This window comes from Anabrus simplex, chromosome 6 (genome assembly GCF_040414725.1).
Source record: "Anabrus simplex isolate iqAnaSimp1 chromosome 6, ASM4041472v1, whole genome shotgun sequence".
In the NCBI taxonomy this organism is placed as follows: domain Eukaryota; kingdom Metazoa; phylum Arthropoda; class Insecta; order Orthoptera; family Tettigoniidae; genus Anabrus; species Anabrus simplex.
In genome coordinates, this window is record NC_090270.1 from 246645526 (window position 1) to 246659483 (window position 13958).

The window sequence follows — 13958 nt, forward strand, 5'->3', positions numbered from 1 at the left end:
TTGGGGTGCTCCTATGACTTACTTATTTAGTGTTGTGTGGTTAACTTCAGCATCACTGAATCATCTAGTAAGACTTGATCACAGAGATTCTAATTATTTGTCAGGCTCCTTTGTTTCATAATTTCTATACAACTTTCCTGGAGAATATTTGTTCTTTACCAAAGCTTATGGAAAATATTTACATTCCTAATGGCCTTACTGGCATTACCTCTCTGACTGAATAATCAACCATCATTTACTCCTAAGTACTTTTCTCCATTTCTCTTTGGATTGTTCATTCCAGATAAATGGCACTTGTGAATCATGCACGCTAGTTTATGACCTGCTGGGCTGAGTGGCTCTGACGGTTGAGGTGCTGGCCTTCTGACCCCAACATGGCAGGTTCAATCCTGGCTCAGTTCGGTGGTATTTGAAGATGCTCAGATACATCAGGCTCATGTTGGTAGATTTACTGGCATGTAAAAGAACTCCTGTGGGACTAAATTCCGGCACCTCGGCGGCAGCAGCAGCAGCAGCAGCAGCAGTAGTAGTAGTAGTAGTAATAGTAGTAGTAGTAGTAGTTAATGTCTTCTCCTCTGATGTGCTTGCCTCTACATCAATACACTTCTTCTGCTTTTATAAAATGTTCTGTGCTCAAGTGACCATCAGCCCATTCATAGCCCCCCTTCAGTATTTCCTGAAGGTGATGAGTGTGTTTGGCTGGGAATCACCCTGGCGGTCTCTCCTTGTATTGTTCTTTCGTATTGTTTCCCTGAGGAACTTTTGGAACATGAAACACAATCTTCCTCCTCTAGCCACATCAGGAAGTGCCCAGTACTTCTTAAGCAGGGATATGAAAATGAGGCTAGCCGTGAGTTGGAGTGACAGTAGTAGTGTTGGTTGTTGTCGTTATGTTGTGGAGTGTGACAGCAGTATTTGTTGTTGGAATGAGTGAGCAGTAGTAGCAATTGTTGCTGAAGGTATTGGAGAAGTACGATGGAAAGTAATGCTTAACCTTAGTCGAGCATTACACATGTTTATCAGGAACTCATCTGCTCCTCCAGGAGTGAAAGACGTCTTTATCCGGAATTTTTATTTGTGTGCTTTTGTGACTGTATATTTTAGATTATGTTTGTAATATTAGCCAATAGCTGTCAGGAGTGTATACACAGGGCCCTTAGGTAGACCTAACAGAGGGATTTGGCATGAAAAAGAAGAAGGCTTTTGCTTCTGTGTGCAATTTCCATGGTGATCTTATCAGAAGTTTGTTGACATTGTGAATGTTCATGTTTTAGCTCTTGTAGACATTATGCCTTGAAAAAATTACTCAAAATGATTATAAAATAGGGTCATAATAATTAAATCGTTTTCATGAATACTAAGAAAATAGCGATAATGGGTGAAGAAAGTGGAAAATTTGAAATTGATGCAAGTGAGTGTGAGAGCAACATAAGTGACAAAGCAAATTCAGATTATGAAATACGTAGGTACTATCGGTAGGATTAAACATCAGAATTTGACAGAAAGTCGATGATAATAATAAGGAAAGCAGGGAATGGTATGAGGTTACAAATCAGGATTCTCGGCCATAAACATTTCTAGTTTACAACATAAATAAACGTTTCAGTTTGCTTCCCATTTCAACACATATGCTGTACTGTGCATATCAATTAATGAATTTCTTAATTTCAATCATTATGCTCTAGTAGTACTGTTAATGAGTTGTGAAGTAGGCAAGAAAGTGAATTATAACCAAGTTTCGTGGATGTAAAATAAATACGGTGTTCGTGATGTTAGTCAAAACTACCGTGCGGTGTGCCTTGTGCCACTTTTGCAAGAAAACAGGCACTTCAGCATTTTATTTCTTCAAGAATAAGTGGAAACCTGCAATCTATTCTGATGCAATTAGGTATGAATGACCTATTTGATTTAAATTTTCTTATGCCACAGCACCTCAAAAAGGATAATCTTTTAAGTAATACATTCTCTTTTTAATTAATTATTGAATAAATTAATTGATTAAGTATCCTATACCAAGAAAATAAGAACCACTACATATTGCTTGTCAGTTCCTTTATGCCATCCGAGTTTCCCACTGCAAAACTAAATTGAAAATTTTATCGAGGCCTGGTGTAACTAGGTTCGGGACAAAGAGATAAAGTTTGATTTTAGGTTAAAAATTACAATACTATAAATTATAGAAATAAAACTAGATTCAAAGTTAAAAGGAAAAACATAAGTTGTTTCAGTGGATTGTCGTTGCATAATATATTGACAATTGAGAGCAACCCCTCGAAGGAAATCCTAAGATTCTAATATGAATTAAATATGTATTAACAAAAATTATACATATGTCTACTTATAAAAAATAGTTTTAAATTAATTATAATTGTTTAAAACACAAAAGATGTGTTATACTTGATGCCGAGTGTATGCAGACTTCCTTACAGTTATTCTTAGATGTGTCATTGATGTCCCATGTATATGATCATAATTGTTTGATGATCTCGCAGTTTTCCTATAGTTTTCAATATATATTCATTTATAGGTTTTCCTTATAATTCGTATTATGAATTCCAGTCGTACATGAATTGTTTCCCTGACTTCCTTGCTCTACCTTTTTCTCAGTCTCAAAAAATTCCAATATGTCTCTTTTGATCTCTCTTTTCTTTTAAATTATTATTGAAGAGGTTCTACTGTTATGAATCACAGAAAAGTGAGTGGAAGGATATAATATTACATATCAAAATTAATAAAAAGTTATTAAATATTAAGGTGGCAATAGAAATACACATACCAAAAAAGCTAACCAGAATAACCTCGATAATCATGCACACCTGAAAGATTCCTCACTCTTCTTTCTCCTGAATTAAATCACATATCAGTAAAGCTCAACAGTTCCAATACCATTCCATTGCAAAATTTATTAATTCACAATTAATTTGCTAAATCACTTCCAAAACAATTTTGAAATGCGGTAAAAATAGTCACAAGAAATAGCGATAATAATATTATTATTATTATTATTAATAAGAGACGAATAGTACAGTCTGACAAATGATCATAATGTTACTGGAGTATGATGTAACAGGAAATTACCAGCAGACAAAACAGCTGGTGTAATTCCAGCAATGGCATATATCACTAATTCCAGTCCAAGCTGGACCAGTGACAAGGAAGTAAGCACAAGAGGAATACTTCATTAATATAAGTTGCAACAATTCAACCATTAAGAAAAGGATGTACACAGTATTTAACAAAAATGATTTTAGACTTTTTAATGTTCATAAATTTATTGTAATAAAAATTATTAATAATAATTAAAAGTGTCATTTTGTAGAATCTGATGAAGTTTCTGCAAGAATGAAATGTAAAGTTCTGATTTTAATTAAAAGTGTTCTTCCTGGTATAATCTGGTCTTGCTTGTTCTCTTTTCCAGGTATTTTATATTGAATTATTATTGATAGATTGAAGAACCTCATATTTCTAGACAAAGTAAGTCAAAATGGAATAGAAATGGCTTCCACTATAACAGAACATGATCTGTCATAAACACTCTCCCAACGATCCTTGAATAACCTTATCTACTCATGAACCTTGCCCTCTTTCATAACAACTTGTCTGTAAACAACACAGAACTGGCAATGAATCTCCTCTGGTGGTGGTAATTGTTGTTGTAAGAGGAAGTACAACTAGACAACCCTACTCTATACAACACTAATCAGAGAGAAAAATGCACGGAATTCCTTCACTTTGAAAAATGAAAGCATTGACTAAATGAAGACAAGGGCTATGAAGAGTGTGAAAATGAAAGACTCTCTGGCCTCGAGTGCTCTAATACCATGGGTTCGGAAAAGAACAAGTGTTTAACAAGAAACATCGCAACATTATTTTACTCTTAAGAACTGTATAACGGATCTAATTTCACATGCTGCTCGATTGTCTTAAACATTTCCAAGTCCCAGTCTGAAGCACATATGCTGCCTACATGGCTCACAATTATGCCTGAATGGGGCAAGCAATGCTGGAAGTCAGTGTGGATGTGCAGAAGTAGAGCCATGTGTTATTTCGGAAATATTGGCAAATGGTCTACAATTAAAATATAGGTTTCCTGTTAATATTTGATTTTTTAATTGGTCATATAAGAATAAATAGTTTGGTATTCTAAAAATTAAATTGATCCCTGCAAACAGAACAAAAATGACCTACACCACTGTAGATCAGCTGGAGAACAACGAACTCAAAATCTGAATGATTAGGTTCCCACTGGTGTCTTTTTGTCTGTTTTTGTTCTGTACTTAAATCTTTGGCATACATTGTATTTAGTGAACATGAAAGTCTGTATCAAGTTCTAAAAGTTATTGGTCAAGGTATTCACAACAGAGATACTTCCACCTTCACTGTCAAACGCTCCCCCATCCCTACACCAATCCATGCAAATTTCCATCTGTTGGATACAGTATTGTATGTCCTGAAATGGAAGGTTGTACATAAGCCACACTACTTATGCTTTTACGCATTCACAGACCCCGATCAGGTTTCTTGTAATGAAGACTTCATCTTTGACCATTGAAAGCCATCCAGAGCTAGATGAGCTATGTTTGGTAAATATCCCAATGTGGGAAGGGAATCTTATGCTTTTCGAACCATATATTGACAGGCAGAATGTTGTGTAAAGAATTTATGGGTCATCCTTCCGTATTTCAGGTTACTTTCTGCCCTCTCAGTCATGAAAAGTAGTCAAAATCTCCTTATAATGTAATTCTGCTTCTTGCAGTGAACCTGTGGCCAAAGCCTGGCTTGGGCTCACAGAACAGATCCATAATCCATTCTGAATTCTGAGGTACTAATATTAACCTCCCATAACTATATTTGAGGTGGAGGTTTTAATATTAAAAACATCTGCAACTTCCTTCCGATTGTCTTCAAATAGTAGTTGATACCAATTTTATTAATCATTCTTCAGTCTTAACATACTCTAATTTTCCTACAGCCTTGTTATTTTAGATTCACCAGGCGAGTGGGCCTGTGGTCAAGAGCACGCGGCTGTGAGCTTGAATCCGGGTGATGGTGGTTTTGAATCCCACTATTGGCAGCCCTGAAGATGGTTTTCCGTGGTTTCCCATTTTCACACCGGGGGCTGTACCTTAATTAAGACCACGGCCACTTCCTTCTGACTTCTAGTCCTTTCCTGTCCCATCGTCGCCATAAGACCTACCTGTCTCGGTGCGCCATAAAGTAACTAGCAAAAATATATATATTCTACAATATGCAACTTTTTGAACATTTTAAATGTACATACTTAAGCTATAGGAGAATTATTTTGAGATTTTGATTTGCATATCAAACAGAAATTCATGGATTTGTTAATTTTCTTGTTTTAGTGTTTGGAGAACCGAACTGTCAATGACCAACTCTGATAAAAATCAGCAGAGAGCAAATGATGATTGGGATAAAAATGCGGGATCCTACTCCTGCACTACTTGTGGAAAGGAATTTGCGCTGCGTTCGTCTCTGAAAAATCATCTTGTAGTTCACTCAGGAGAAAGACGCTATTGTTGTCCGACATGTGGAAAGCTATTTTATCGTAGAGAACATCTTACAAGACATCAAAGGACACATTCTGGTGAGAAACCGCATTTGTGTACTTTGTGCGGGAAGACGTTTACACGCGGGGAATATTTAAAGACTCATCGTTTAATACACCTGGGTCAGAAAGATCATTGTTGTTCTATATGTGGAAAGTCGTTTATATTGAAGGTTCAACTCAATCGCCATCGGTTGGTACACTCTTCACACCGTCCTTATTGTTGTCCGTGTGGAAAGGCGTTTACACGCAGTGCTCATCTTAAGACTCATTTGACTGTCCACTTAGCTGAAAAGCCATATTCGTGTGATACATGTGGAAAATCATTTACTCAGGTTGCTAATCTTAGGCGGCACCAAGTACTTCATGTACGAAAAGACTCTCATATAGAAGTTACGTAATGTTGGACACATTTAATTTACTGTAAACCTTTCTGTGAAAGATTATTACTGAGAACAACTGAACTGTTCACAGGTTGGTTTTCTTGTTTAAATATGCATTCTTTGATAGTTTAATATTTAGGATGAATTAAAGTATTATTTTGTATTCATGGTATTTTCCTATAATAGAATTTGATAGTACCTAAAATTAGCCTAATTATAAATTAGAACTGCGCCATAATTGCTTTAAACACTGATTTCTCTCAGTAGGAGGACATATGAAGATTTGATGAATGTCTATCATCCCACTCAATGAGAGCATCTTATGTTTAAGTGTGGCCAGTGTCCAGTATTCGGGAGATAGTAGGTTCGAACCCCACTGTCGGCAGCCCTGAAAATGGTTTTCCGTGGTTTCCCATTTTCACACCAGGCAAATGCTGGGGCTGTACCTTCATTAAGGCGACGGCCACTTCCTTCCCACTCCTAGCCCCTTCCTGTCCCATCGTCGCCATGAGACCTATCTGTGTTGGTGCGACGTAAAGCAACTAGCAAAAAAAAAAATAGCATCTTATGTTTTGTGATCTCCAAGGAGAATTTGTAATCATTAACATCTATCAGGGCAGCATAAACAGCCTTGATTTCAGAAGGTGCTGGTGTGATTCTTAATTGTGCCAGGGATTTTAGGCTCATCTGGTTAATTCCTATGGCTCAGAGACTGGATGTCATGTTGGTTCTTGTTCACATCTCTTCATGAACACACATCAGCCTGCCAAGAGGCATTCAATAGTGTACACATCCCCTGTATAGGTTTGGTCTCAGGAAGTGCATACAGGTGTATTACTGGACAAAATTTATATGCACTGCCAGCTCCAAGTAATTGGGGAAATGACAGAATTAAAAAGAACTGATTTAGAGTGGTATTTCTTTTAAATCCAATAGCATTTTTATATGTACAGATTAACATACACTGAAGCCTTCATGATGTGTGTAGACCGAATCAATTTATTCAGTATAATATTATAGGGCTCATTTTACATACACATTTTTTTTACTTCTTGTTTAGATATATCAAAATAGCACAGAATGACATTAGCATATGTGAAAAGCAACAAAGTCCTCGGGTCATGATAGTCAGTCACAAGCACAGTGACTAGAGAGAGACTTACATATATACAGTAGTAAGTATTCACCCAACATAGAAGTTAGATATGTCAGGAATGATGTGTATAGGAATGCTTTCCATATATGAGACCCATCCAGGAGCCCACTGTTGGCAGCCCTGAAGATGGTTTTTCATGTTTTCTCCATTTTCACACAAGGAAAATGAACGGGCTATACCTTAATGAAGGCTGCAGTTGCTTGCTCCTGACTCCAAGCATTTTCTTATTGAATTGTAGCCATAAGACCTATCTCTGTCGTTGCAACATAAATCAAATTGTAAAAAAATGAACATACTCTGTCTTTTTTCCTACCTCTATTCCCATAAGAGTTTTCCTAAGACATTCTCATTGTTTGTCAAAATCACTTCCACTTGACATTATCAGTTATGTCTCTCTGTCTGTCTGGTCATGAGTTCAGAGGCGGGTTGGTTCCTCACCACCAAATATTTTGTGGTTTTAGGGAAACAACAAAAATAATGATGGTACCAAAATAAGGCATACTAGTCAAGATAAAGAATGAGATAATTTGCCATTGCTTTCCTCAGTGTCCTGCTCAAATGACCATGGATGAGACTGGGATTTTGATAGAAGCTACATTTTGATCAGGCCTGTGCCAAGAGACAAACACAAGAGTTCTACATCAATCAAGAAATGACAACAGGCAGTCATCAGTCATGATGTACCCATCAATTTTGGTAATTAATTAACATTTATTTACATGCCCGCAACAGCCAACATAAGTTATATTATTGAGTGAGAAGGGCTATTTTATTATCAGCGAGCTGTGCTAGCATGCAACAAACAACTTGATGAGTTCTTAGTGAGGCAAAGTATTGATCAGTGTGCCATCCCTTCCATCGAGACCAGATTATAGTCACGTGGCAGACTGGATTTCCCAAGGCTAAATACTGCGCATGTGCATATCTGCTTGCTCACTAAGGGTTTCTGGATTAGTCTCAACCAATGAATGTGGCCAGCCATGAACCAGTGTTAAAATAAATGACACACCTCTGAACCAGAGGCTATAAAACCTGCAGCATACTGTAAATTGTTCTCTTATTGTGTCTTTCTTCTTTATCTGAAGGAATATTACCTTGCTATCACCTCTACAAGCATCAAGCCCAGACGTGTTGTTTTCAGCAAATCAGTGAAGTTCGCCAGGCTTGTGCACTTTCTAAAATTTTGTTGTGTCAGTTGCAGCTAATTCCAACTTAGCATGAGAAGAGTACCACAGACCCACTGGAAATCATCACCTAATTCAGGATCTGTCTTCCAACATCAAGAGGATAAACCTATTCAACGTGGGACTTCAACTTCCCGGCCATCATGAGTTGCTAGACATGTGAGGCAATTCTAGCTTCAAGAGGGTGAACAAGATGGACGAGCTGGGAGAATGAAGACAGCTACCGAGGATCGAATTCCATCACAAAATTTGAGTACCATTGTATGTAATCTATCTCTCCATCTGTGTAGAAAACTGGATGATCTTCTCTTAGCCAGTATTTCTATTACTTTTGCAATATTAACCATATTTCATACTTCCAATCTTGGTGGTGTCATGGTAAACTTGTTACATGTGTGAACAAGAGTTGGAATTCTATTAGTGTAGCTAACTGTAGTTTGTCATCAGAGTGTTTTTCCAATCTTATGCTAGTATTTAAAATAATACCTAATAACAATGAACCTCTTAATTAATAATGGATTAATAACAGTTAACTTCTCGATTAATAATGGATTTAAATAATGATTTTGACTTCTGGAAACATTGTGAGGTAGAATTGGGTAATGTTTCATTTTACTAGATTGAGTTAAGTTTCATCTTATGCACATATCTGATGATTATTTAGGATTTTGTCGTCATGTTTTCAGATTAATCTGGATATTGTTGATAGACCTAATAATCACTGATAATAATAATAATAATAATAATAATAATAATAATAATAATAATAATAATAAATTACAAGATCATGTTAAACATGAAATTAAAGGTCATGAATAATGGCACCTATTTGTGTTGCAAATTATTGCCTAATTTCATCATTTTTTAACAGTTATTTCAGTATATTTTTAGCTTTTTTATCTTATTTTGTCAATAATTTGGCTAAATTTCATTTCCACTTTTCAGCAATAACAGGTAAACCAAGAACTTAGTTAATAACACATTTGCAATATAACAACATTGTATTTTTGCATAAGTATATATACATGAGTTATACTTTTGCTTAGAACCCATACAGTATTACACATTATATCAAAGCATGGAAATTCGAAAAAATTGTATCAGCTGTCACTTACACATCAGTCTGAAAAAGACAGAGATACTATGAGTTCCATATTACTGGGAGTCAGAGCTGTTTTCCTGTCAGACATTACATTACAATACATTGAGAAGGCCCTCTCACTATCAACATTACTGACTGATCACGAAGATATTCTCCAAGGTCCTTGACACTTTTAAACCATGAGTTCCACCTGGTGATCACAGGAATAGAAAAGAGTTTAGCTTTAGCTTTACATTTCTATTTCAAGAATTGAATGTATACATGCTTTCTCTTCTGTGTATTAAACAAGATATGTTTTACCTGTACAACACATTGGTTCAAAGCACTAAATTCCACAGCCTGCACACTGCCCACCAAATTCAGTTTATGAGCCCAGCACTGTGTGTGTACTAACACTTCTGAAATTAAAACCCTAACTGTGTTTATGCACTTGCCTATGTAACATGCTGAATCTGAAGTTATAGAAACTACATTCTGGTACTGAATTTCAAGTTTGTGAATTACATTCCTAATTACCTGTGAACATGCTGTAGCATTAGCATTTGCAATAACTTTCACTCCCCCTACAAACAACTTCTTAACTGTTCTATTGCCACAACTAAGTACTTTTACCAGAACCATAAACATGCATTACCTTTTTTCATCACTCATTTCATCACACAGAATTGAAACTCCCTCATCTTTCACAGCTTCTTTTAATTTTGCTCCTCCTCTTTGATTATTTGAGGTACATACAGAACCTTCCCGCAGTCTTCCAGCTATGGGCAGATCTCCAGCACCTTAAAAAATCAATAGGTCTAATATTAGAGGGTTCTCTAACATCATTTGACTGAATTAAAAGATTTATAATTTTAATTAAATGAGGGATCCAGCATACATTATCTAGGCCTAAATGTCATTAAACGAGAAAACCAGCATAAACACATGAAGTTATTAGAAAAACATAACCTCAGATTTCTTCCTCAGAAAAATTGTATTGTATTGTACAAACCTGGTATATATTTCTCCATCCATTCTCTCATCTTCGGGTAAGCAACTTTTTCCATTGGAATATTTGCCTCCATAAAAACTTAAGTTGAAGATAAAATGAATTTGTCTCTATCGTATTTTGCTCGTTTTGCCGCTGAATTAGTGTCTGTGAGACTAGCAAAGATAATGGAGAGTAGCTTGTCTTCTGATGCCTGTCATTAGCGCCTTTTCCTTGCTCTTCTTATGTGAAACTTTGTTATTAATGTGTTTCAGGCATGTGTCCTTTCTCTGGCATTCAATTCGCACATTACTGTATTTGCATATCAGTATCTTTCTAGTTTTGTGCAACACGTAAAATCCTTCCGATGCAAGTCTTTTTTGTCAATCAAAGACTGCCACGACCATTTTAATAAACTAAGCAAAAAATAGGAAATTAAACCCACCAATCAGCAGCGATGTTCAACAGGCATGAGGACACTATCACTCCCTCACGCAATTATGAATACGATAAATTTCTCACTTTACAGGAAGCTAATTTATCGATAATCAATATACTATATCTTAGCTTTCGATATATATCAGATGGGTATAAAGTTGATTGTGGCATTGATTACACTAGCCAACATGATTTTGCGGTAAAATAGAAAATATGTAATTCTTATGGAAGTCACTGCCCTGATTCCGAAAATGATGCTATTTTATTCCTATCATGTCTAGTTTTGACGCAATTCAATGTTTTAGTACCTGCATGAATTCGTAAGATATAATGTTGGGAAATGTTCTCATGCGACTTTTTTTTTAGAATACAATTATGTGATTTGATTTGTTATTGTTTGCATTTTATATAGGTTTATTGCTGTCTAAAATTTCATTTTGTAGTTGGGGTTTCCTGGTAAATTCATAACAAACTCTCCCAGATACGCAATAGACCGGGAGGTATGTAGGATTGAAGATAAGACAGTTGAGCGTTTGTCTTTCATCTTAGACCACTTGAATAAACAGACGTGTTAAAAGCCCCAGCCCTTATGCAATGTTTATGATGGACTGATAAAGCAGTGTCCTTGCAAAGATAACAGTCCGAGAGTATTATACTCACGAAGATGAACTTGTATTTTGTACGGATGTTTCAAATCTTCTACGTCAATTGGGAGTGAAAGAGTGTGATCCTAGTAACTGGCGTGTTTTTATTGACTCTTCCAAAAGAAGTTTAAAGACTGTTTAGCTTCATAATCAAAATTTTCTGGCATCCGTACTACTTGCACACTCCACAAAAATGTCTGAAACATACGAGACCTTAAAGTTGGTGCTTGAAAAATTAAATATCACGAGTTTGGGTGGCAAATTTGCGGTGATTTGAAGATCGGTGGATTGTTGCCGGGACAACAAAAAGGCTATACAAATTTTCCTGTTTTCTATGCGAATGGGATAGCAGGGTATGGGATGAACATTGGGATACAGTGAATTGGCCAGAAAGGAAACAACTACAACCAGGATCCAAAAATGTCTTGAATGTAAGTCTTTTTGACTGTGAAAAAATTCTACTTCCACCCTTGCAAAAATTAGGATTGATGAAACAGTATGTCAAGGCATTAGATAAAAGTAGCTTATGCTTCCAATATTTATCCACTAAATTTCCCTCATTATCAGTTGCAAAAATCGAAGAAGGCGTATTTGATGGACCACAGATTCGTAGGCCTAAACTGATGAAGGAAAATAATTTCACGGACACGATGAAAATTATGAAAGAGGCATGGAACGCATTCAAAGATGTAATGACTAAATTCCTTGGCAACATTAAGGACCTTCAGTACAAAGAAATTGTTAGGAAAATGTTGGTAAAGTTTAAGGAACTCAGTTGTAATATGAGCCTTAAGCTTCATTTCTTAGCTTCGCATCTGGATTATTTCCCTCCAAATTTAGGAGCTGTCAGTGAAGAACAAGATAAAAAGTTTCACCGGGATCTCAAAGATGCAGAACGGCGCTATCAGGGACGTTGGGATGTGAATAACATGGCGGATTACTGTTGGTCGATTGCACGAGACGACCCTTCTAGAGATCATTTGGGAACTTCAAAAACCAGGAAATTCCACGGAAAACGGGAAAAGACGGAGATGTGAATCTAATCTGCACATAATGTAAGTAAAAATTTTATGCATGTTTAACCATGTAATTTTTATTCAAGGTACGGTTATATTAATTTAAAAGCAACTGTACAGCCGAAACTAAATAGGCGCTTTATGCTTCAGTTTCACGAATTTCAATATACAGTACATTAAAAATACAACACAAACCATCTACTTGTTTACAAAGCAGCATTTATGTGTATTTAATGCATGCAAAATATGATTACGTTTTGCAAGCTGAAATTTACATTAATACATCAAATTGAATCAATACTAAGTATCAACAATTTTACGTAAGAAGAAAATAACATTTTGTAAAATTGCCACTAAACCAGACGTTTTTTCGAATCCTGCATTAATAAATTCATAAAACCCACCCATTTTCGTTTTTACCGCACAAAAAAGTTTTTTGCAGGCTAGTGTTATCGGATTTTATTGCCACAACTTGCCTTGAATCTCCGTTGTTAACTTCAAATGATGCAATACCAAATAATTTTGTAAATTATTTTGCAATTTTGCATAAACGTAAATAGTTTCATGTTTTTGAACCAAATTCGTAAAATTTCGCACAAATTTCACGATTTTGCACTTTGCAAAAAACAGGTGCCTCTAGTCATGAGCAATAAATAAGAGTATGTTATTCTTATGGATGAGATGAAATGAAATGGCGTATGGCTTTTAGTGCCGGGAGATCCCAGGACGGGTTCGGCTCACTAGGTGCAGGTCTCTTGATTTGACACCCATAGGCAACCTGCGCGTCGTGATGAGGATGAAATGATAATGAAGACAACACATACACCCAGCCCCTGTGCCAGGGAAATTAACCAATGATGGTTAAAATTCCCAACGCTGTCGGGAATCGAACCTGAGACCCCTGTAACCAAAGGCCAGCACGCTAACCCTATGGCCATGGAGCCGGACATTCTTATAGATGATTTATGGTGTGCTCTATATTTTTCATATTTGCCTAGAATATTGGTGATCCTGCGGGATAATTATAGTAATTTGGAAGCTTGTGTCTTGGTAACACAACATTTTAATGAAATTGTGGAGCACGTCGTGAGTCACATTTCTATTTTTTTTAGAATAATGATAAATTAATTGGTGCTTATCGACCATGTGTTTGACGATTTTAAGATGATAACCCATATGATGTGCTCGATGATTGTTTTCTATCAGATCTTTGGATAATAACGTTCAGTTCTATTCAATCATCACTGCCATGTAATTATTACGTTCGTTCATGTGATAACTCAAATTCAATCATGTACCACATACTATGTCGAGCATGTTTTATGAATAAAGGCTCATCTGTCTGATCCAATCAACTCTAAGTATGATAAAAATCATGAACTAATAATCAATTACTCAGAATTTGAGTGTAAATAGTATTAAAAAATTTTGTTTACCCACTGTGTGTGTGGTTTGTGTGAATGTCGTAGCTAGATATATTTTTTATGTGATTTTGAATATTG

At 36.0% G+C, this 13958-nt stretch overlaps 1 protein-coding gene across 3 annotated transcripts in view; it reads left to right on the forward strand.

Annotated features, from left to right (window-relative positions):
* LOC136875699 (zinc finger protein 677) overlaps window positions 1-7354 on the forward strand; it is a 48988-nt gene extending 41634 nt beyond the window's left edge. For all 3 annotated transcript variants that reach the window (XM_067149260.2, XM_067149263.2, XM_067149261.2), the window contains exon 5: window positions 5364-7354. In XM_067149260.2, coding sequence (XP_067005361.2) covers window positions 5364-5967 — 604 coding nt within the window. In that variant the 3' untranslated portion in view covers window positions 5968-7354. The remainder of the gene's footprint in view (window positions 1-5363) is intronic.
* The last annotated feature ends 6604 nt before the right edge of the window (window positions 7355-13958 follow it).